At 41.1% G+C, this 25,523-nt stretch overlaps 1 protein-coding gene across 1 annotated transcript in view; it reads right to left on the reverse strand.

The window, feature by feature from the left end:
- Nucleotides 1–720: 720 nt before the first annotated feature.
- The window catches only part of ucn3l (urocortin 3, like), a 38,378-nt gene continuing 13,575 nt past the window's right edge, over nucleotides 721–25,523 (reverse strand). Inside the window, exon 2 of the mRNA XM_072562889.1 lies at nucleotides 721–5,294. Within this exon, the coding sequence (XP_072418990.1) occupies nucleotides 4,842–5,288 (447 nt within the window). The 5' untranslated portion in view covers nucleotides 5,289–5,294 and the 3' untranslated portion in view covers nucleotides 721–4,841. The remainder of the gene's footprint in view (nucleotides 5,295–25,523) is intronic.

Here is a 25,523-nt window from a genome sequence, read left to right on the forward strand (position 1 = left end):
TGCTGGATTCACTGTCCTCTCAATGGATGAGCTGTCAATTACAAAGACAAACCTAACTGACAGCTCTTCCACATTATGGAAAAACAGCATACAACTTAAAGTTATGAATACATTTAAGTCAACCAATGCAGTAAATATAACAGGTAATTTGCTCACATTGCACTGAAAATTTCTCACCATATAGATTTCTATATATTTAGTTCTTTGTTGACGTGTCCCTTGTTTGGTCCCAAGAAAACATTATTTGAATCAGCAATCTTCATAAATGAGTGAGAAGGTCAATTACTCTGTGGTGCAGCTTTTCAGATCCATCACAGCAGTCTATTTTTATCCAATTTGTGAGTATTAACTACGTTTTTATAAATTCTATTTGTGAAGCATTTCTTCCATTTTATTAAATATTTAGTGAACAATAAAACAGTTCTAGTGAAGCTATTTACTTCTAGATGGATAAATTGAAAATATGAGTTTTTGGTATTAAAATATAATTTGTATGTACATTATTAGATATGGAATAGTTTGGAAGATAAATAAATGGGTTTTCCCTTTGATTTAGGATGAAGATTTGATAATGAGTTGTGCTTAGATATAAATACAAAATCCTACATATTATTGGAATTTTATTACATTCTAAGAAATAACAATGCATCAATTTTTAAAAAACTATTTGAAATTAGACCATTTTTTTCTGCAACATTGTTATTGCTGTGCCTAATTCCAAATTTATTTGTCTTTAAATTTACAATTTTCACTATAACATCTAGAAAGCTGGTAATGTCAAAAGCAAATTGCATTATAGTACTGCAAGGAAACAGAGCACCAACATTTTACAAACATGAATTCTATTAGGTACATCCAATAAATTTGCTAATTTACAGCTGAGATGAAACAGATTAATTGGCAGTCCATCACAGATCTCATTTTAACAACCTAGGAAATCGAAATGTTAAGTCTTGAATCAGCAGGCACACATTTTGCTTAATATTTTCTCCAACTTTAATAATGTGAAATAATACTTATTAATAAGCAACAGCAGCAGTGCACAATGTACTAGAATCCATTAGCAAATGCTCTGTCCAGAGACACAGACATAAAGAAGAAATAAACTACCTGGCAAGTGACTTGGTGTTGTAACTCATAATGAGATGGTTGTGACTCAACACTGATTCAGATAATAATTCATTCTCATTGTAATTTAGTATTGTGGGATTGGACCAAGACCATTACAAATTGGATCATGATTCCCAAATCTTTCTATCTTAGGGAAAGCTATTTTTGTTCCATTTGTCTCAGGAGGATTTGACCTTAAAAGTCTGCAGTGCAAAAATGCCATATTTCTTTAAGTCTTTACCCGTTCTTTCACCTACTGATAGTCTGTAAGCAACAAGCTTGTTCAGGATATGTTGGACAAGAGTAATGATGGCATAGAATACTCTGCTCCTTCAAGATGTATGATGGATTAGCATTTATTATACAAGGCTATTAACTTTGTTCTTAATACTAACCCTCTGATAATGGTTAGAGGAAATGGGGGAGGTTACATCTTATATAAATGGGGAACATGCCCCAACTCATTTTAATGGTGGTGAATAATGAAGGAAGTGTCCACTCTTGAAAAGCAGAATGCTTTGTCAAAGTGTATAAATCAGGCACTCATTGCAATTGGGAGCCTGATTTAAATGCTGTTAGTTTGATATTCTCGGAGTAAGGAAAGTTGACAATGAAATGGGAGAAGATTTGTCAACACTCCTTGTGGATCAGTTTTAGCAGAACTGCCTCACTCACACCCCCACCCCCAAAATCTCTTAAGGACTCTTTGGTTAATATCTTTTTCCCCCACTGCCATTATAAATGAACTCACATCCACAACCATCACCATGATCTGCAATCTGTCATATGGTCCAACTATCTGTCCCAATCCCAAACTGCAGCTAATCCACAATCCAATTCTACACAGCTAAGCATTGATCTGCAGTTTATTTCATGGTCATAAATTCTGGAGCATGGTCTCTGGGAATTTCTGGTTTCCTGTCACTGGTTTTTCTGAAGCAAGAGGCCTTATTGACAGAAAACAGAAAAAATACAAAATGAGACCTATGCATTAAATTCAGCATGATTTTATCATTCCCCAGCTTTGTCAGTTTTTTCCCAAACCGTCACCATGTAATTGGGGCCAAAGAGTTCAAATCATGCCACAATAAATTATCGAATTGCATTTGGTATAAATATTTTAACCAGTGTTGGCCACATAATGAGACCAAGTTATGTAAGCAAAATAGTGACATAACTATGAACTGATTAAGCTCATATGAACAAAAGGACATTGTATGGCAGGAGCATACTGAGGCTGTAAATATGAGCACCTAAGTAAGCCCAGTTTTATTTCTATAAACACAATCAAAGGATTGGACAATTTAATAGTTAATTGTAAGTAAAAGCTTTAAATTCTCTTAAGTAATGAGATTGTGCTTAGTGGATAAACTCAGTGGAAAATGGCTACTTGTACAAACAGAAATGGAAACAAGAAAATGTACTCTTTCAGCTTTTATCGTAAGAGCTCTTTTCAGCAATTGATGAAGTAGAACAAAACAACCTTGGTTATCCGAACATCGATTATCTGAATTTCGGATTATCTGAACAAGATCTCAAGGTCCTGGTGCTTGAGTAACTGTGTTATCTGAACATTCATTATCTGAACAAAATACTCCTGCCTGTGTCGTTCAGATAATCGAGGTTGCCCTATATTTGGAAGAGGCCTTAAAGCAGTTAACTGAATAGTCTGCTAGCCTGAGAAGTGGTTCTCTTACTGGGGTTTATGGACGTCTCGAGTTCAGATACTTTTCAGTAAGTCGAGAAAATAATTTGGACAGTGAGATTTGGAGACTGAAGAGAATCTGATTGCTCCAGATTTTTACTATTTTGTGTTGAACATATACAGAATTCACTGAATTGACTTAAAGTGTCAATTGTCAACATGTAGCTAGGTTATTAAATTTGACAGTTTCTGTATCTGAATTTACCTTGTATTTCACTGATATCTGTAAATAAAAATCTATTTGCTGAACAAGCATTAAATACTTTCCACTGTCAAGACTTTGAATATATGAATAATTTTGATGGGGATTCTGAGATTACTAATCTACTTACAATGGACTCTTCAACTGGGAGGGACAGATTGGAGAAAGCAAAAATTATTAAAGATATACGTAGGTTATATACTTAAGTGCTGGAGCAAGAGGAGCAGCCCACATCCTTCTACCTGCTAACTAAGTGAGGTAACAATTGGGTAATAGCTAACATTGGAGGGAGAGGAAATCTAAACATTAGATAAGATCTGATCCAACCCAAAAATAACATTTAAATGTGTGCTTTCTTGCTGATTTTAGATAGAGGCACAACTGAACCAAACTCCTTGTCACTGGCAGCTCAGAGCATGGATGCATTTAAGAGGATAAATTAGGAAAAGGAGTAGAAAGTTCTGCTGACAGGATGATATGAAGAAGGGTGAGAGAAGGCTTATGTAGGATATAGCATGGACATATGCAATTTGGACATAATGGCCTATTCCTGTGCTGCATATTCTATGTAATGGTACACTCATTAATATGCTAACATATCAGTAGAAATATAAGAATGCAATATAGTGCTGCTGAATCCCTGAGCTGTCAGTAAAACAACGTTTTGTCCAAATGCCCCGGCTAGGAACTGCATTGGCCTTACCACTGATAAATATTACAAGGTGTTGCTAAAAGATATATTTGGCGGCCAGTGAAATGCTGGGCGCAGGATTTGATAGGAATGCAAATTATTTTAATAAGTATGCAAAGTCCAGTACTGCAATGCTGTACACTGCAGGAAATATGCCAATGGATGTATTTCTCTAATTTGCATCATCTCTTGAAATGCATGTCTATTTCTAGGAAAATGTACTGAAAGCTTCTGGACACAGGCAGCTGAAAATGGGGTAAGTGAGTAAACAAAGACAAACAATTTTCTTCCCTACCTGTCCTGATCAGCAAGAAGTGAATAGGAAATCCTAGTCTGTGGTTGTTAGATCCACCCCTTCAGCAGAACAACTCACAATTTGCATTACCTTTCTCCAGGTTACTGACACAATATATAAGGTTAGAAAATCTAATAAAACAATTACATGTGATTAAGCTTAACATACTTGGTTCTAAGATTTTCATTTTTGTCCCATGTTTCCCAATGTCTCTATCAGTGGAGTTTTATTTGTCATTGATGTATCTGTGGTAGAATAATTAATAGAGCTTGTTTGCTGCAAGTAGTCAAAAATTATATTTGCATTATGTAACTCCCAGGATGATAAAGGCCGAACTAAGTGGATATTGGTCATTTTCATCTATCATTTCAAATAGCCTTACAAAATTTCAGTCTAAGTGAAAACTGAATTAATGAAACTCTAAATGAAGGGAAGAAATGCGAAGTGGCTTCCTATCATCAGGGTTCATTGTGCCTAACTTATTAAGTCATTCACTAAAAGGGCCTAACATTACTCTATAATTAATGTATTTTCATATATAAGTTTGACTGATTTCATAAAATTAAACTTTTCAGAAAAGCTCCCAATTTCCTGACCTTTCTCTTCCAATAATCCACTGTATCAAAGGGTCAGTTTTATGGCGAAAGTTTATGATATTTATCAAACCATTTCCAGCTACTGTGTAAATTCTCATTTTCTGTTGATTCATAAAGTGGTCCTAACATTTCATGTTACCTGCCAAATGGATTTTTTTAGTGATAACAAATTCTGGCCATAAGCATATAGCTGCAGTTTCATGCTGACATGGAAATATCTTAAAATTTAAATATCTACAAATCTACTTTCTTCGACCAATTTGTGCCATCAGACGAGCATTTGCTGCTGCCTTTGCTCTCAGGCTTTTAGCTTTTGCAATGTTTAAAAGAATATTAAGAATGTTCGTGGGAACATCTAGGGACAGAGTAAACTTGGTTCGACGATTGTTCCTTGCATTATTCTGGTACATTTTTCTTTTCAATTGTGTTCGGTTGAGATACTTATATCGAGCAAATGGCAATGTCCTTTTCTCTTTTTCTTCAGCAAATGCAGATGCATCAGTTGGTAGGTAGTCAAAACGTCTGTCCTTCAGTGAGGAGTTTTCTGGAGGTTCATCCTTCATCGCTTCGGAAAGCAGCTCGTCGTTGCAAGAATAGTTTTTGTTTATTTTGTATAGTCTGTAGCCAAAGTTGCTTCTTGCAGTGCAACATACAGTTAACAGCAAAACAAGCTTCGTGAAAGACATCATTCTATCCTATTTCAAAACACAAAGGAAGTAATTCAGATCAGTAGCAACTCTGGAACAACAGCTATTTTTCTATGGTAATCTGAAAAATAAACAATTCAGCAGGTCTGGTACCATTACATAGTTCCAAAGAAGAATCATATTGGACTTGAAATGTCTGCTGTGTTTCTCTCACTATGGATGCTGCCAATTTTGCTGCGTTTCTCCAAAACTTTGTTTTTAGTTCACATGTCCAGCATTTGCAGTATTTTGTTTTTGTAAAATATATGAAATATTATATAAATAGATGAATGGCAGCAATACTAATTAAACTTTACAAACAATTTATTAGTAGGTTTGGAAACTCCACTTACATGACTGTGAACATTTATGGAACAAATTACTACTTGTTATTGGTGTGTGTATCTAATTTTAAAAAAACTGTTATCAAAAGAAAGCATTTCATCATCAGAGGCTCTTCAAAGAGTGGAGGAGCTAAATTGAAAATACAGCAGGAATCTAATCAGGATGCCAATATTATGGTGCCATCCAGACGAAGAGAAAACTACTTTATAGCTACTAAGTTATATAATTACATTTTTGCAGCAGTGTCCAGTGAGATTGCTCCCAGTTGATATTAAGTAACAAAACAAATCTGGCATTAAAAGAGTCTAACAATAACCATGAAACCATTATTGATTGTTGGAAAATCCCAACTGGTTTACAAGAATAACGCCTGGATTTCAGGGGTTATAATGAGAAATTAAATAAAGTAGGTTTGTTTTCTCTTGAATTTAGAAAATCAAGGAGTGATCTGATTAAAATCTTCAGGATACTAACAGGAAAAGACTGGGCAAATAAACTATTTTCATTGGTTGGGGAATCTAGAACAAGAGGGCACGGTCTAAAAATTACGACCAGACCATTTAAGAAAGATTTTAGGAAGCACTTCTACACCCAAAAGGTGATAGAGGCTTGGAACTTTCTTCCACAAGTGGCAGGTGATGCTAGATCAGTTGTTAATTTTAAATCTGAGATAGATAAACTTTTGTTAAGCAAAGGTTTTAAGAGATATGGGCCAAAGGCAAATATGTAGAGTTGGGTCACAGATCAGTCATGGTCTCATTGAATGGTGAAAAGTTTCAAAGGGCTGAATGGGCTTCTCCTGTTCGTGTGGTTAAAGGAAGGGAAGGAAATTGATGTCCTTACCTGATCTGATCTACATGTAACTGCATGGCCACAGCAATGTGGTTGACTGTCAACTACCATCCAGGAGACAGTGAGGACTGCAGATGCTGGAGATCAGACCATTCCTGATGAAGGGTTTTTGCCCAAAATGTCAAATCTCCTGCTCCTTGAATGCTGCCTGAACTGCTGTGCTTTTCCAGCACCACACTCTTGACACTGTTAACTACCATGTGGCAATTTAAGGATAGGCAATAAATGCAGGTCTAGCCAGCTATGCCCATCTCCTCTAAAAAATGTTTTTAAAAAGGATATTCTAGTCCAGCACTACTTCCTAGATCAGCTGTACTGAGAGAGAGAGAGAGAGAGAGAGATAAAATAAAAACCCACATGATCAAAATCTGTGAGAATAGGACTAGCAGGACACTTGCATGGGGTGTGAACACTTACAAGGTTTGTACAAATGCATGTAGCAAAGGATAAAAAGTCAATTCAAAGCAAAAATTCAAATTAAAAAGATCTGATGCCATGGCTATATTGAGATCTTTCTATATTCAGAGCATGACTGGAAGCTGAATTTCCTGACTATAGACCTTTTTAACAATGAATGGGAAAACTAGATAAGAAGTTGTAGCAATATGATAAAAGACACAATTACACAGTAGAAAGATGGATCAACAGTCAAGTTGGTTAGGCAGTGGAAACATATTATATAATGTAGTAGTGGAGATGCATAATTATGGAGAACAGAGAAAGATAAAATAAATCAAAGAAGTTATAACTGGAGATTTTAAATTTCACACAAACTGTTGTGCTTCTCTCAGGCCAAGTGGCAAAGACAATAAACTACTAGAATTATTCAGAACATGGTTAATGGTTCAGAGGGATAAACAGCAGATGTTTTCCAACGTGGATAATAAAATTTAACCCAGAGAAAGATGTAGAAAAAGTAATGAGAAACCTTATACTGAATGCTAAAAGTTTAAAGGTAGTAAAAGTGCCAAAGAGACAAAAGCTTCAAACAGGTAAGTTTAAAAGTGGAGAGGCAAGTGGACTTTGTTGGTGGAACAATGTATAGGCCTAAATAAAAACTGAAATTGCTGGGAAAACTCAGCAGGTCTGGCAGCATCTGTGGAGAGAAAACAGAGCCCCAAACAAGTTGAATTTGGAAGAAGGTCACTGGATCCAAAATGTTAACTCTGCTTTCTCTCCACAGACTTAATATTTTGGATCCAGTGACCCTTCCTCCAAACTCAACTTGTTTTGAGTTCTGCTTTCTCTCTACAGTTGCTACCAGACCTGGTGAGCTTTTCCAGCAATTTCTTTTTGTTTCTGATTTCCAGCATTCACTGTTCACTGTCATTTTTGGATAGGATCCCAAGTGTGATCAATCAGGATACAGAGCAACAAAAACAGATAAATAATGATAGGTCTGTATAAATTATTGTTGAGGCCAGAGTCAGAATATCATATTCAGGGTTGGCTTTTTTGATTGAACAAATATATTAAAGCTATGGAGAGGTTGTACTGTTAATGTTACTGTTAAAATATTATGGGGAGATTATTTATATAAATCATTTATATAAATGATTTGGAGTGAACATTGGAGGTATAATTAGTAAAAGTTTGCAGATGACACCAAAATTGAAGGTGTAGTGGACAGTGAAGAAGGTTACCTCAGAGTACAGCGTGATCTTGATCAAATGGGCCAATGGTCTGAGGAATGGCAGGCGGAGTTTAATTTAGCTAAATGTGAGGTGCTGCATTTTGGAAAGGCAAATCAGGGCAGAACTTATTCACTTAATGGTAAAGTCTTGGGGACTGTTGCTAAACAAAGAGACATTGGAGTGCAGATTCGTAGTTTCTTGAAAGTGGAGTCTCAGGTAGAAAGGATAGTGAAGAAGGTGTTTAGTATGCTTTCCTTTATTGGTCAGAGCATTGAGTATAGGAGTTGAGATGTCATGTTGGAGCTATATAGGACATTGGTTAGGCCACGTTTGGAATAGTGTGTGCAATTCTGGTCTCCCTCCTATAGGAAGGATGTTGTGAAACTTGAAAGGGTTCAGAAAAGATTTACAAGAATGTTGTCAGGGTTGGAGGGTTTTAACTTTAGGGAGAGGCTGAATAGGCTGAGGAGTGACCTTATAGAAGCTTATAAAATCATGAGGGGCATGGATAGTGTAAATAGATGAAGTCTTTTCCCTGGGGTGGGGGAATCTGAAACTAGAGGGCATAAATTTAGGGTGAGAGGGGAAAGATTTAAAAGAGATGTAAGAGGCAACTATTTCACGCAGAGGGTGGTGCATGTATGGAATGAGCTGCCAGAGGAAGTGATGGAAGCTGGTACATTGCAACATTTAAAAGGCATCTGGATCTTTCCCCCCATCTTAAACCTATACTATCTACCTTTGGACTCCCCTACCTTGATAAAAGACCTTGAGTATTCATATTATTCATGCCCGTCATGATTTTATAAACCTCTGTAAGGTCACCTCACAGCCTTTGACACTTCAGGGAAAATAGCCCCACCCTATTCAGCCTCTCCCTGTAGATCAAACCCTCCAACCCTGGCAATAGCCTTGTAAATCTTTGCTTTCCTATAGCAGGGAGACCAGAATTGAATGCTGTATTCCAAAAGTTGCCTAACCAATGTCCTGTACAGCCACTGCATGACTTTTTAACTTCTATATTCAATGCACTGATCAATAAAGACAAGCATACCAAATACTTCACTACCCTGTCTACCTGCAACTTCACCTTCAAGGAACTATGAACCTGCATCCCAATGTCTCTTTGTTTGCCAACACTCCCATGGATACTACCATCAAACATATAAGGCCTTGCCCTGATTTGCATTACCAAAATGCAACATCTCATATTTATCTAAATTAAATCCATCTTCTACTCCTTGGCTCATCGGCCCATCTGATCAAGTTTCTGGTGTATTTTGAGATAACCTTCTTCATTCTCCACTGCGAGCTAGAATACTTGAGAAACTGACAATATAAAGGGATTATTGTTTCGGGTATCGCATTGTGCGTACTCATGATAAACCAAAAGTACTTTCCATCTATTGATAGGTATTCTCCAGTTAAGTCAGAACAAAGACACAGTACTCCAGCGGCTGAATCTTACATTTACTTTTGCTAAGTCTGAGTTGTATCAAGTTTAATGAGGGGATGTCTGCTGCAAGGCCGAGTGAGTATTCTCACTGTATCTTCCCCAACTCACCTTATGAACTATATACCCCATCCCTATGACACATGTCACATCCAATTCCTGATCTATAATACTGCGGGCCATTCCTGGAACAATTTGCCACTCACAAAATATCCAGGAATTCACCGCCCTCCCTTGCACCCATTTTTAAAAGCCTGTTGTGAACAAAACATTTACTGTCAGTCTGGAGCTACCTTGCACGGTTCCTAACACTTGCACTGGTCATGGCAGACAAGGAAAGTTTGGTGCACTGCTTTTCAGGCAGGGTCCTGGAGGTCCTGCTGGATGGGGGTTTGGACAGATGCAGGACTTACTTTTTTCCCAGCAATGGAGGTCACAACACCAAACCATTCCATCCTATTCTGATGTTTACACCTAAGTTAACATAGTTTCATTCATTTTGGGGAATGTCCATCACTGGAGGAAGAAAGTAAATGATCTTCTCCATTCTGGTAGCATAAGTGGCACCATCTTCTTTCTGATACTTCACCCTCTGCTGATATAGCACCACCTGCTCTCAAGCTCATGCTCTACCACTCTCATTGTTGCCTGTAATATCTTCACACCCTTGCTACGACCTATCCCAACTACCTACACCAGTAACACTGAATGACTTTGGCACTGCCTAATTGTTCACTCGAAACATCTTTGCCATTTGTACCAAAAGTAACAGCTGTGCCATCTACTTTCATTTCCTTTCACACCTGCCTCTCTCTCATTTCCTACAGAAAGACCAAAGGTAGTTGGTGGACATCCTGACATTCAGTTCCTCACCACTTATATGGAGAACATCCTGACACAGATGACCAAAATGGTTGCTTAAACATGTCCAACCATCTGGATTGGTACTGGAGGCTGCCCTATACCTACTACACTGGCTACTCCCTTGATTTGATTGAGGCTTGCTAACATCCATGTCAAGTTTCCTGCCTTTGTGTCTACTCTAAACAGCAAGATAAAGCAGAAGTAATATGCATACTTAATGGGTGTACAAACACATTGGATGTAAGCAACCTGACCTGCTGTGCTTTTCCAGCACCACACTCTCGACTCTAATTTCTAGCATCTGCCATCCTCACTTTCGCCTAATATAATTGAATATCTCCCTCTAGCTGCAGCTGTTGTTGACCGTACCATATGAATTTAGCTGTGGCCAAGCTGACTTTTTAAGCTCTCCAGTACAGAGCTTTTATGTGCTTTCTCTAATGCAAACTTAACATCAGGAAAAATATTGAGTAAACTGGCAAAGTGAAATTCACAGTTTACTGCAGTGAAACAATAATTATTATATTTCCTGGCTGTAAGGTTAAAAGAATCACATTATGTAATTATTCATTTTGATCAGTGTGTTATGACAGTAAGGGGTGACAATAAAATTAAAGTCTAGTATAATGCTTCCAATGATGAAATAACTTGCTAGTAATCACAGCATGGACATAAACAAAGAATGGAACTTGGCAAAGTATTGAATTGCTGTCAGTTCCAGTGAAAACATTTCCACAGCATGAATGACTGGCCTCAGGAGGAAACAGGGTAAATACAAGGAAAATGTAGAATAATAAATGGCCATTTAATCTGTCAAGTTGCTGTGTGGGGTGAATGATGAAGTTATAACTCTATTTAAAATACATGCACATCATCATGATTTGTTTATACATTTTTTACAAACAACACAGTAAGCAGGGAACTGTAGGCCAGTTAGCTTAACTTTTATCATCAGGAAAATGAGTCCATTATTTTTTTTTTCTTTTTCTTTTTTTTTCTTTTTTTTTTTACACTCCCGCCTAAGTGCGGTAGTGCTTATTTTTATTCCCCAGCACCCATGGTGTGTGTGTGCAGGTGTGAGACACAGTGAAAAGACACAAAGTGCACAAATCTTTATTCAATTTCCACCACCAGGAAGATAGGAAAGACACCCGAGTGGCCAGTGACAAGCACTGCCCTTCAAACCACAGGGCAATGCTGTGTGAGCAAAACAGTGAAGGGGAGGGTAGGGACTAAATCAAAATATGAGTCCATTATTAAGGGAGAAAGAGCAGGACATTTAGAAAAGCTTAACACAATCAAACAGAGTCATTAGGCTTTCATGAAAGGGAACTCATATTTGACAAACTTGCTGGAGTTCTATAAAGATATAAGAAACATAGTTGATAAAGGAAACCCAATAGTTATACTGTATTTGGATTTCCAAAAGGCATCCACTTAAGTGTCATATTAAAGATTATTGCACGAGACGGGAGCTCACAGTATTGGGGATAATATAGGGGTAATGTATTAGCACAGATTGAGGATTGGTTAACATGCAGAAGACAGAGAATTAGGATTAATTAATCTTTTTCAGATTGCAAGTACCTTGTGGAGTAGAGTGCCACAAGGATAGGTTTGGTGAGTGGTCAAGCACTTGGCAGATGAAGTTTAATATAGGAAAGTGTGAGGTCATCCACTGTGGTAGGAAGAATCAAAAGGTAGATTATTGTTTAAATGGAAACAGACTCCTAAAGAGTGCAGCACTGATCGATCTGCGTGTTCTTCTGCAAAAGGTAAGCATACAGTGCAGCAAGTAATTGAGAAAGCAAATGGAATTTTGGCCTTTATTGCTTGGAGGCAGGAGTTTAAAAATAGGGAAGTCTTGTTACAACTATTCAAGGTGTTGTTGAGGCCAGACCTAGAGTACTATGTATAGTATTTGTCCCATTCTTTAAGAAAGGATATACTGGCATTGGATGCTGTTCAGAAGATTTCTAGTTGGCTGATTTCTGGGATGAAGTCAGGCATGTATTGATTAGAGTTTGGAAGAATGAGGGGTGATCTAATTGAAACAAACCCAATTCTGAGGGGATTAACAGGGTAAATATTGAAGAGATGTTTCCACTAATGGAGGTATCTTGAACTGGGGGATGTAGTTACAGAATAAGGGCACATTCACTTAAAACCAAAATGTAAAGGCATTTCTTCTCTCAAGAGGTACAAAATGTCTAGAATTCTCAATTGCAGAGAGTTGTGCAAAGTATTTAAAGTTAAAAATCACACAACACTAGGTTATAGTCCAACAGGTTTATTTGGAAGCACTAGCTTTCAGAGCACCACTCCTCCATCAGGTGGTTGTGGAGGTTAAGATCATGCTCACAGAATTTATAGCCAGAGGACTACGAGGAGCTGGCATGACAGAGGAGTTGAGAACTGGGACAGATCCAGCATGATTTTAAGGGAATGGCAAAACGGGCTTGACAGATTGAATGCCCTCCTCTTATCTCTTATGTTCTTATGATGAACTAAAGTGCTGAACATCCATAGTGCTCATCTTCTTTGGCATGTCTCCATCAGATGAAACAAAGGCAATTGCATTATACTCTATGCAGGGGTATGGGTCAGAAAATTGAGTCTTAATGCACTTCTTCCATTTGGGCCAATGAGGGCCATATTTCCTCAATATGTAGCTCCATGCTTGTTCGGGTCTGGGAGCTTTATTGCATTACAGTGGACACTGGAGGTGCCACTTCATCCTTGATGCTTTGCTCTAAAAACTGGAGGTTGCAACAAGGGTATGTGATGGATGATGAGGTAGGGAGAATCTCAAGGAGAATGAGGACATTCATTAGAAAGGATATTATCAATTAGAGGAGGTGATGGCGTCGTGATATTATTGGTGTACTATAAAAGATCAAGTAATAATCAGGGGACCTTGGGTTCAAATCCTGGCAGATGGTGGAATTTAACTTAATAAAAATCTGGAATTAAGAGTCTAATGATGACCATGAATCCATTTTGATTGTCAGAAAATCCCATCTACCTCACTAATTCCCTTTAGGGAAGGAAACTGCCCATCCTTATCTGGTCTGGCCTATATGTAACTCCAAACCTATAGCAATGTGGTTAACTTTTAACTGCCCTCCGGGCAATTACGCATGAGTAATAAATGCTGGCCTAGCAAGCGGTGCCCTCATCCTGCAAATAAATAAAAACAAAAATCACAATGGTCTGCTGCAACAAATCATGCAGGAATTAATGGAATGGAGTTGCATGAAGTAATGTTTCATTGACATCATGTTATGATGTTGCAGAAGCCAACACTCCCTGTTTAATCCCAAATACAAATCCATTCAGCAAAACATGAGCTCTTTCTCTCCACACATGTTGCCAGATCTGCTGAGCAATGTTTGTTTTTGTTTCAGCCTTTCAGCATCTGCAGTTCTTTGTTTTAAATAAATCCATCATACTATTTTGTTCTCTCTTCATTTTTCCAGTTGTTTAATAAAAGGTAAAGTTACAAACAGATCAAATCCTTTCCAAAAACTGATGCTCCTTCATTCAGCCATGGTGAGTTTAATGCTGGTCAGGCTGCTTTGAAATCAAAGCTATCCCCCAGACTAGTTTAAAATATTCTGGATTAGTGGTGCTGGAAGAGCACAGCAATTCAGGCAGCATCCAAGGAGCTTCGAAATCGACGTTTCGGGCAAAAGCAAGGCAGTGAGCCTGAAGCGTGGAGAGAGGTGAACTCCCAGCCCTGCTGAGTTTTCACCATCCCCCAGACCTCCCCCTCACTGAGGACGAACGATCAGTCCTCGTCAAAGGACTCACCTTCATCCCCCTCCGTCCACACATCAATGAGTTAATACACGCCGTGACGTCGAACAATTCTTCCGTCGCCTCCGCCTCCGAGCTTACTTTCACAATCAGGATTCCCACCCACCTTCTGAGGACCCCTTTGTCCACCTCCAACACACTCCATCCACCTGGACACCCCGCGCTGGCCTATTACCTGCCCTCGACCTCTTCATTTCCAACTGCCACCGGGACATTAACTGCTTCAACCTGTCTATCCCCTCCCCCACTCCAACCTCTCACCCTCACAACGCGCAGCCCTCCAATCCCTCTGCTCCAATCCCAACCTCACCATCAAGCCAGCGGATAAAGGGGGCACAGTGGTAGTCTGGCACACTGACCTCTACATCACTGAAGCCAAACGCCAACTCAAGGACACCTCTTCCTACTGCCCCCTTGACCATGACCCCACCCCCCATCACCAAACCATCATCTCTCAGACCATACAGAACCTCATCACCTCAGGAGATCTCCCACCCACAGCTTCCAACTTCATAGTTTAGGAACCCTGCACTGCCCGGTTCTGCCGCCTTCCCAAGATCCACAAGCCTGACCACCCTGGCCGACCCATTGTCTCAGCATGCTCCTGCCCCACTGAACTCATCTCTACCTACCTCGACACTGTCCTATCCCCCCTAGTCCAGGAACTCCCCACATACGTTCGAGACACCACCCACGCCCTCCACCTCCTCCAAGACTTCCGTTTCCCCGGCCCTCAATGCCTCATCTTCACCATGGATATCCAATCCCTCTACACCTCCATCCGCCATGACCAGGGCCTCCAAGCCCTCCGTTTTTTCCTCTCCAGACGTCCCCAACAGTACCCTTTCACCGACACTCTCATTCGTTTGGCCGAACTGGTCCTCACCCTTAACAATTTCTCCTTTGAATCCTCCCACTTCCTCCAGACCAAAGGGGTAGCCATGGGCACACATATTGGCCCCAGCTATGCCTGTCTCTTTGTTGGCTACGTAGAGCAGTTGATCTTCCGTAATTACACCGACACCACTCCCCACCTCTTCCTCCACTACATGGCGCCACGTCGTGCTTCCGCGAGGAGGTTGAGCAATTCATCAACTTCACCAACACATTCCATCCTGACCTTAAATTTACCTGGACCATCTCTGACACCTCCCTCCCCTTCCTGGACCTCTCTATCTTCATTAATCACGACCGACTTGACACTGACATTTTTTACAAACTCACCGATTCCCACAGCTAGCTGGATTACACCTCTTCCCACCCTACCTCTTGCAAAAATGCCATTTCGTATTCCCAATTCCTCCGCCTCCTCCGGATCTGCTCCCAGGAGGACCAGTTCCACCACAGAACACACCAGATGGCCCCCTTCTTCAGAGACCGCAATTTCTCTTCCCATGTGGTTAAAGATGCCCTCCAACGCATCTCGTCTACATCCCACCCCTCCAACCGTAACAAGGACAGAACGCCCCTGGTGCTCACCTTCCACCCTACCAACCTTCGCATAAACCAAATCATCCGCCGACATTTCTGCCACCTCCAAACAGACCCCACCACCAGGAAAATATTTCCCTCCCCACCCCTTTCCGCCTTCCGCAAAGACCGTTCCCTCCATGACTACCTGGTCAGGTCCACGCCCCCCCTTCAACCCACCCTCCCATCCTGGCACTTTCCCCTGCCACCGCAGGAACTGTAAAACTTGCGTCCACACCTCCTCCCTCACCTCTATCCAAGGCCCTAAAGGAGCCTTCCACATCCATCAAAGTTTTACTTGCACATCCACTAATATCATTATTGTATCCGTTGCTCCCGATGCGGTCTCCTCTACATTGGGGAGACTGGGCGTCTCCTAGCAGAGCGCTTTAGGGAACATCTCTGGGACACCCGCACCAATCAACCGCACTGCCCCAGGGCCCACCATTTCAACTCCCCCTCCCACTCTGCCGATGACATGGAGGTCCTGGGCCACCTTCACCGCAGCTCCCTCACCCCCAGACGCCTGGAGGAAGAACGCCTCATCGTCCGCCTCGGAACATTTCAACCCTAGTGCATCAATGTGGACTTCAACAGTTTCCTCATTTCCCCTTCCCCCACCTCACCCTAGTTCCAAACTTCCAGCTCAGCACTGTCCCTGTGACTTGTCCGGACTTGACCTACCTGCCTATCTCCTTTTCCACCTATCCACTAGCTTATCTCGTCTAGCTTATCTCTCCACACTTCAGAATACATCACAATGGTAGTCATAGGAGAGCAGGACAACATTTCACGATGAATCTTACTTGATTGATGGAACATGAAGATGTTGGCATCTCCTCACAAGCGATCTTTATCCTGTCCCATAAGCTCAAGGATTGTATCCTTACATGGGCCAAGGAGATGAACATTGGGGAACCCACCACCTGTCTTGGCTTTCTCTGCCATATGGTGGGCCATTCTGTCCTTAAACGAGACAAAGAGATTAAGTGAGATGAAGTGGTTGGCTCAGTTGTTAACGTTGGTGCAGCTGGGGGGACTGGTGGTGAGGTGTGCTGAGTGTGTGAGTAGGAAACATAGGTGGCAGCAAGATTTGGAGGAATGCAATGGCTAAGAACCACTGAGATAAGATGCTGCATGAAAATGTGGACGATGAGCTTTGCTGCAAGTTTTGTGCAATTAGAGTGAATGTGAGTCTGAAAGAGAAAACGTGGTGTATACTCTTTCAGAGCACAGTGGTCCTTATATGCAGCATTGTTAGATGTTCTTCTGGATTCTGAACACCACACAGCTTCTAACCAGGTTGGTAGGGTAGGGTACCATGGTCTTCTTCAGAAGTTCTGAGGAAACAGGATGCACCTTCTTTTCACCGTCTATCCACCAAGGGGTCTCTAGGTCTCAGTCAGCAAAGCAGGTGCCATCTTGCCTTTATTGGCCAACTCCAAGGCAGCTTTTCTCACACTGGAACTGTGAAAGACAATCCCTTGTTTGTAGTATTTGACGATACATAGATAGGCTTTGAACATGTTGCTGGTGGTGGGAAATTAAGAAACTCACAGCAGTGGCGAACACTTTTGCTGCTGGTGAATACAAAATACTGGCCCTGTTGAAGCCTGATGCATATCCAAGGAGGCGCACAATGGAGATTTCTGAAAGATAACTTGTTAAAGTTTAGGGAGAGAAGCTCTTAATGAAACATCACAAAATTGATCCAGCCTATTTATCTGGGAGATTCAGCCCTTAGTATAAAGCAACATTGAGCAGTGAATGTCTTCACATGACTTCTGAATTTTTTGATTCATCTTTCTCTAATGTTGTCTTCAAGGACTATACACGTTTCCTTGATGACAAACTTTGGCTACTGGTAAGTCCAATTACTCTAGAATAGCTTCAAAATTTCTTTTGCTCCTTATAGGGTTGCGTTTTGCCTCTAATTGCCATTTCCCAAGAGGTACCATGATTAATATTGAGAACTACAGCACAAACTTGCTCCTTCCCACTTCAATCCTTGTGTCAACCATCAGTTACCTCAGGAAATATGTCACAGTACTTTATCTTGACAATAGTGTCTTCTGATCCATTCTGGCATCCAAATCTCCATTGTTTATCTCATGCTAGCAAAACCTTCTACTCCTTCTCTCAATTTTAATAGCTACGTTTTCTAAAATGACAATTCACCAGTGAAGCTGCTAATTATTTTGGACACATATATAAACTCAACAACCATCACATGAGACATATCAATGTTCCTACATAACTTAGTGTTACTTGAAAATATGTTAAAGAAATGGTGATTTTCTAAAATCTTTTCCAAGTGATCTTCTGCCATAACAGTGACTGTACTTCAAAGTACCTAATTAGCTGTAAAGCAGTTTGAGATGTCCAGTAGTTATAAAAAGCACAATATAAACACATCTTTCTTTATTTCAGTAACTCCATCCCTTGTGCATAAAACCTTACTTACATAGAAAACCACTTACTCCTGAATGCTGTCACAGGGTTTTCAAGCAGCAGACTGATATTTTTATTGGAATCTTTGAGGATCAAGATAACACTCATTTCTGTAATTCTGATATCTTTAAAGAACCATGTTCTGAGGCATCTCTCACAATTTTAATGGTTCCTGACCCCAGACCTGATGATCCATTAGAAGGATGTGTCTCACTATCACAATTAAGAGAAACTGAAATATCTGTTGCCATTCTTTGCAGTCCACTGATGTAAGCCCTGAGCTTAGTGGTTCTAAATGTCAGAATGAATATAAATCACACAAATTATATCTTATATTCCCTGTTAAATAACCCTGTTAAAAGGTACCTAATGAAGCAGTTACAGCTGAACTGGGAGGGCACTTGTGTACTTATTAACTCCCCTGTCTTGTCATAGGCATTTGCACTGCCTCTGTGAATGTTTTTTCTACGTTGTCTGGTGACCGCTGCATGGTGTTGCCAAGATAAGCGAAGGACTCTCTAACTTATTCACCATTATTTTTCTCTCAATATCATGGTCGCTATTCTTGTCAATCAAGACAGCTAGCAATCCATCCTACTGCACATCATCATTCCTTTATTTTATTTGAGGTATTTGTTGTCACATGTATCTTGTTACAAAATACAGTGAAAAGTGTTGTATGGTATTGTCTCTCTCCAGTGCCATCTTAAAACACAGAAAAATAAACCAAAACATAGAATATAAAGGCAGAAGAATGAATAAATAAAGAAAGTGTCCAACTTTACAGTCCTTGTTAAGTACTCTATCATGGGCCATGGGTCTGCCGCCCAGGCATGAGTCCCCATCATCATGCCACCACTGGAATAGAAGTGCATCATCGGCATCATCTCACCTCCACTGACTCTCACCACTCTGAGTCCTCGCTGAAACTGAGGCTGCTGGGTACCGAATCTGCCCAAACTTGACTCTGCCACTGCCAGGAGTCCACTTTGGGCCCACCTTGCCAATGCAGCCACTGCTGATGCTGCCGGGTCTCCGCTACTGCCTCCATGAATCTTGTTGGATGCAGATGCCACCAGGAACCCAAACTCGTCTCCACAGCAGTAGCAGCCATGATTCAGCACTGCTGGGCCTACTCGATTCCTGCTGCTAGGCCCATTTGCCGCCGTGACCGAGCTCCTCACCAACAGGTAAGGAAAGTAAAATAGAAGAGAAAAAAAAAGAAAAAAAAGAAAGTTTGTTCCCACTCCAGCTTCTCCTGGTCATTTGTGCAGAGTCCTTCCCCCAGTGATATTCCTTCTGACTCTGTAGATTTTATCGTTCAAAGTAGATGAAGTTGGGATTTGAATTGCTTATGCTAGGCTGCTCAAGACCTTGTCATTTTCAAGCTGAGCAACAGCTATGAGTGTAAGAAAGAACATACACATGGAGATGAATTCTCACATGTCGGGCAAAATTCTCCCATTCTTGAACATGTGAGCCAATGGTAAGACAGTTGTGAGAATGGAAAAATGAGACAAAGAAAAAAAGGTGTAGGTTTCCACAGAAGATTTCAACAGCTAGGTGGTTCAACACTTGCTAGTGAGTGGCAAGAAGCCTATCTGTATGCATTAATGTTTCATTATTATCAAATTTTGCCCTATTTATATGTTGGTTGCTATTTCCCCAATCATTGGAAATTAGAAGGTACCAATTCCTGGCATGAAAATCAGAATGGTTACTTGGCAGCTAGCTGGCATTTTCTCTGGGCATTCATCTTGGCCAATGTTTCCAACATCTCAGGGTATGTTACAAATGCAGTGGCAACTTGCACCCTCTGCCCATGAAGTTGGCATCAGCAAAGCATCAGCTTCACCATATCATCATAGCACATCTCCAACTCATTATAATACAGCTCACCACTTAAATACTGCATTTTGAAGCTCACTGATATTTTACATTCCAATACAGCTGCAAGGTTTCTTTGTGCACAAGGATAGGCACCCATTCGTGTGTTGGAACAAGTTACATTTCTGAGCTCTTAGCTTGCTTTCTAAGTGCTCACTTACTTCCATAGAAGTTTTCCTGGAGTTTCATAGAATTCCTACAGTGTAGAAACAAGTCATTTGGCCCAAGTCCACATCCATCCTCCGAGGAGTAACCCACCCAGACCCATTCCCCTAACTAACGCACCTAACCTACACATCCCTGAACACTGGGCAAATTAGTATGGCCAATTCACCTTACCAGCACATATTTGGATTATGGGAGGAAACCAGAGCATCTGGAGAAAACCCACGCAGGGAAAATGTGCAAACTCCACACAGCTTGAGGCTAGAATCGAACCTGGGTCCTTGGTGATGGTAGGCTGCAGTGCTAACCACTGAGCCACCATGCCACCCTGGAATCATAGCTCTGACAAATGATGGACCTTTGTACTTACTTGAATGGAAATAGCATCCCTGCCTTGTCTTGCCTTTTTACATAGATAGAAAGCCATGAATCTTGTCATTTTTGTCAGCAATGAATAGTCAGATGTTGTTGTACGGTACCATACTATATCAATATTTCACTTACACCATGTGCTAGCACAGTTTATGTGGCAGACACAGTGAATGTAGGCTTCAACCAAATGCCTATGTCTCAAAGTTAATGTGAGTAGACCTTAGTCTAGAGAAGGGGGATTATGCTCAATCAAGGAATGCCACCCCAGTCAGTCAAGGGTTTTGTCTGATCAAAATCCAGGGTCTTGGATATGGTCAATTGGCTGCATTGAGCAATCAAGAGTCTGGTGATCTGTCTCCATGTAGCCCAGGAGTGGTTCATGGTCAGTTCTGCTGGTCGAGTCCGACCAGTTCAGAGATTAGCAGTAGGCCAGACAGGGAGTTGCCCAGAGATCAGTCAGTGATCTGTTCCATCATCTATCAGGGCTTTCATTCCAAATCAGTCTGAGGGTAGGTCACAGATTTGGTAGCACATTGATCTTCAATGGGGAAGGAGTTGTCTTGGGAGTCTTCAACATTGACTCTAGAATCCATGAAGTCTCATGGCATCAGGTCAAATGGGGCAAGGAAACGTCTTGCTGATTACCATATTGTCCACATCCTGATCCCAACCCCAAATTTCATCTAATAAATCAGTACTCCTCCATGTTGAGCATTGCAGGGGCACCGAGTGTACTCTATATAAGGGTCTTCAATGCTCATCACATAGTGTGGTACGGCAGCACCACTACTGATCAAATTCGTTGTTCTCAAAAATATAGCTGCTATGCTGCATCAGTCAGGTGGTGAGGGAATGGACAAAAGACAAAAATATACCTCTGATTTCAATCTCACTACCATGCCTACCACAGAAACAATGGTCTATGACAGTACCAGAAGGTGTGATCATTGAAAGATCCTCATGGAGATGAAGTCCCAAATCACACTGAGAAGACTCTCTGTCATATTGTGTGGCATTATCACTTTGTTAAATGGGATAATTTCGAACAGATCCAGAAACTCAAGGATGGGCATTCATGAGGTATTTTGGGCCAATATCAACAACAGAATTGTGCAATCTGCAACCTCAGAGCCCAGCATATCACTCACTTTATTATGTTATGCTACACTTGGAAAGTGCACTGATTCTCAAATCCCATTGTTCCTGGGATCATGACAAAAGTTAATGATTTAATCAAAGTATGCAAAGGTCCCGATTTACCTATCTTTTGGAATCAAGTAACAAGAAACACTAACCAGGTTCTTGGACTTAACATGAACAAATTACAATAAGTAAACTCTAATCAAAAGTCATAGAGTCATAGAGATGTTCAGCATGCAAACAGACCCTTTGGTCCAGCCTGTACATCCCGACCAGATATCCCAACCCAATCTAGTCCCATCTGCCAGCACCTGGCCCATATCCCTCCAAACCCTTCCTATTCACATACCCATCCAAATGCGTCTTAAATGTTGCAATTGTACCAGTCTCCACCACTTCCTCTGGCAGCTCATTCCATACCTGTACCACCCTCTGTGTGAAAAAGTTGCCCCTTAGGTCTCTTTTATATCTTTCCCCTCTCACCCTCACTCTAGTTCTGGATTCCTCAACACCAAGGAAAATACTTTGCCTGTTTACCCTATCAATGTCCCTCATAATTTTGTAAACCTCTATAAGGTCATCCCTCAGCCTCCGCGCTCCAGGGAAAACAGCCCATCTTGTTCAGCCTCTCCCTATAGCTCAAATCCTCCAACCCTGCCAACATCCTTGTAAATCTTTTCTGAACCCTTTCAAGTTTCACAACTGTGGCCAGCAGAGAAAAAGCAGAATGGTGTGTTGTTTCCCTGGTGCCAGGATCAAGGATGTCTCAGAGAGGGTGTATATTGTTCTCACGGGGGAGAGGGGCCAGCAGGAGGTCACTATCCACATTGGAACCAATGACATTGGAAAGGAAAAAGTTGAGACTCTGAAGGGAGATTACAGAGAGTTAGGCAGAAATTTAAAAAGGAGATCCTCAAGGGTAGTAATATCTGGATTACTCCCAGTGCTATGAGCTAGTGAGGGCAGGAATAGGAGGCTAGAGCAGATGAATGCATGGCTGAGGAGCTGGTGTATGGGAGAAGGATTCACATTTTTGGATCATTGGAATCTCTTTTGGGGTAGAAGTGACCTGTACAAGAAGGACGGATTGCACCTAAATTGGAAGGAGACTAATATACTGGTAGGGAAATTTGCTAGAACTGCTTGGGAGGATTTAAATTAGTAAGGTGGGGGGGTGGTTGGACTCAGGGAGATAGTGAGGAAAGAGCTCGATCTGAGATGGGCACAGCTGAGTACAGGAGTGAGTCAAACAGTCAGGGCAGGCGGGAACAAGGTAGGACTAATAAATTAAACTGCATTTATTTCAATGCAAAGGGCCTAACAGGGAACTCAGGGCATGCTTAGGAACAGGGGACTGGGATATCATAGCAATTATGGAAACGTGGCTCAGGGATGGGCAGGACTGGCAGCTTAATGTTCCAGGATACAAATGCTACAGGAAGGATAGAAAGGGAGGCAAGAGAGGAGAGAGAGTGGCATTTTTGATAAGGGATAGCCTTACAGCTGTGCTGAGGGAGGATGTTCCCGGAAATACATCCAGGGAGGTTATTTGGGTGGAACTGAGAAATAAGAAAGGGATAATCACCTTATTGGGATTGTATTATAGACCCCCCAATAGTCATAGGGAAATTGAGAAACAAGCTTGTAAGGAGATCTCAGCTATCTGTAAGAATAATAGGGTAGTTATGGTAGGGGATTTTAACTTTCCAAACATCGACTGAGACTGCCACAGTATTAAAGGTTTAGATGGAGAGGAATTTCTTAAGTGTGTACAAAACAATTTTCTGATTCAGTATATGGTTGTACTTACGAGAGAAGGTGCAAAACTTGACCTACTCTTGGGAAATAAGGCAGGGCAGATGACTGAGGTGTCAGTGGGGGAGCACTTTGGGGCCAGCGACCATAATTCTATTCATTTTAAAATAGTGATGGAAAAGGATAGACCAGATCTAAAAGTTGAAGTTCTAAATTGGAGAAAGGCCAATTTTGATGGTATTAGGCAAGAACTTTCGAAAGCTGATTGGAGGCCGATGTTCGCAGATAAAGGGACGGCTGGAAAATGGGAAGCCTTCAGAAATGAGATAACAAGGATCCAGAGAAAGTATATTCCTGTCAGGGTGAAAGGGAAGGCTGGTAGGTATAGGGAATGCTGGATGACTAAAGAAATTGAGGGTTTGCTTAAGAAAAAAAAGGAAGTATATGTCAATTATGGACAGGATAGATCGAATGAATCCTTAGAAGAGTATAAAAAAAGTAGTATACTTAAGAGGGAAATCAGGAGGGCAAAAAGAGAACATGAGATAGCTTTGGCAAATAGAATTAAGGAGAATCCAAAGGGTTTTTACAAATATATTAAGGGCAAAAGGGTAACTAGGGAGAGAATAGGACTCCTCAAAGATCAACAAGGCAGCCTTTGTGTGGAGCCACAGAAAATGAGGGAGACACTAAATGAATATTTTGCATCGATATTTACTGTGGAAAAGGATATGGAAGATATAGACTGTAGAGAAATAGATGGTGACATCTTGCAAAATGTCCAGATTACAGAGGAAGAAGTGCTGCATGTCTTGAAATGGTTAAAAGTGGACAAATCCCCAGGACCTGATCAGGCGTACCCGAGAACTCTGTGGGAATCTGGAGAAGTGATTGCTGGGCCTCCTGCTAAAATATTTGTCTCACCGATAGTCACAGGTGAGGTGCCGGAAGACTGGAGGTTGGCAAACGTGGTGCCACTGTTTAAGAAGGACGGTAAAGATAAGCCAGGGAAATATCGACCAGTGAGCCTGACCTCGGTGGTTTGCAAGTTGTTGGAGGGAATCCTGAGGGACAGGATGTACATGTATTTGGAAAGGCAAGGGATAGTCAACGTGGCTTTGTGCATGGGAAATCATGTCTCACAAACTTGATTGAGTTTTTTGAAGAAGTAACAAAGAAGATTGATGAGGGCAGAGCAGCAGATGTGATCTATATGGACTTCAGTAAGGCATTCGACAAGGTTCCCCATGGGAGACTGATTAGCAAGCTTAGATCTCATAGAATACAGGGAAAACTAGCCATTTGGATACAGAACTAGCTCGAAGGTAGAATTCAGAGAGTGGTGGTGGAGGGTTGTTTTTCAGACTGGAGGCCTGTGACAAATGGAATGCCACAAGGATCGGTGCTGGGCCCTCTACTTTTTGTCTTTTACATAAATAATTTGGATGCGAGCATAAGAGGTACAATTAGTAAGTTTGCAGGTGACACCAAAATTGCAGGTGTAGTGGACAGCGAAGAGGGTTACCTAGATTACAACAGGATCTGGACCAGATGGGCCAATGGGCTGAGAAATGGCAGATGGAGTTTAATTCAGATAAATGTGAGGTGCTGCATTTTGGGAAAGCAAATCTTAGCAGGACTTATACACTTAATGGTAAGGTCCTAGAGAGTGTTGCTGAAGAAAGAGACCTTGGAGTGCAGGTTCATAGCTCCTTGAAAGTGGAGTCGCAGGTAGATAGGATAGTGAGGAAGGCGTTTGGTATGCTTTCCTTTATTGGTCAGAGTATTGAGTACAGGAGTTGGGAGGTCATGTTGCGGCTGTATAGGACATCGTTTAGGCCACTGTTGGAATATTGCATGCAGTTCTAGTCTCCTTCCTATCGGAAAGATGTTGTGAAATGTGAAAGGGTTCAGAAAAGATTTACAAGGATGTTGCCAGGGTTGGAGGATCTGAGCTGCAGGGAAAGGCTGAACAGGCTGGGGCTGTTTTCCTTGGAGCGTCAGAGGCTGAGGGGTGACCTTATAGAGGTT

The sequence above is a fragment of the Chiloscyllium punctatum genome, chromosome 44 (assembly GCF_047496795.1).
Source record: "Chiloscyllium punctatum isolate Juve2018m chromosome 44, sChiPun1.3, whole genome shotgun sequence".
NCBI lineage: Eukaryota > Metazoa > Chordata > Chondrichthyes > Orectolobiformes > Hemiscylliidae > Chiloscyllium > Chiloscyllium punctatum.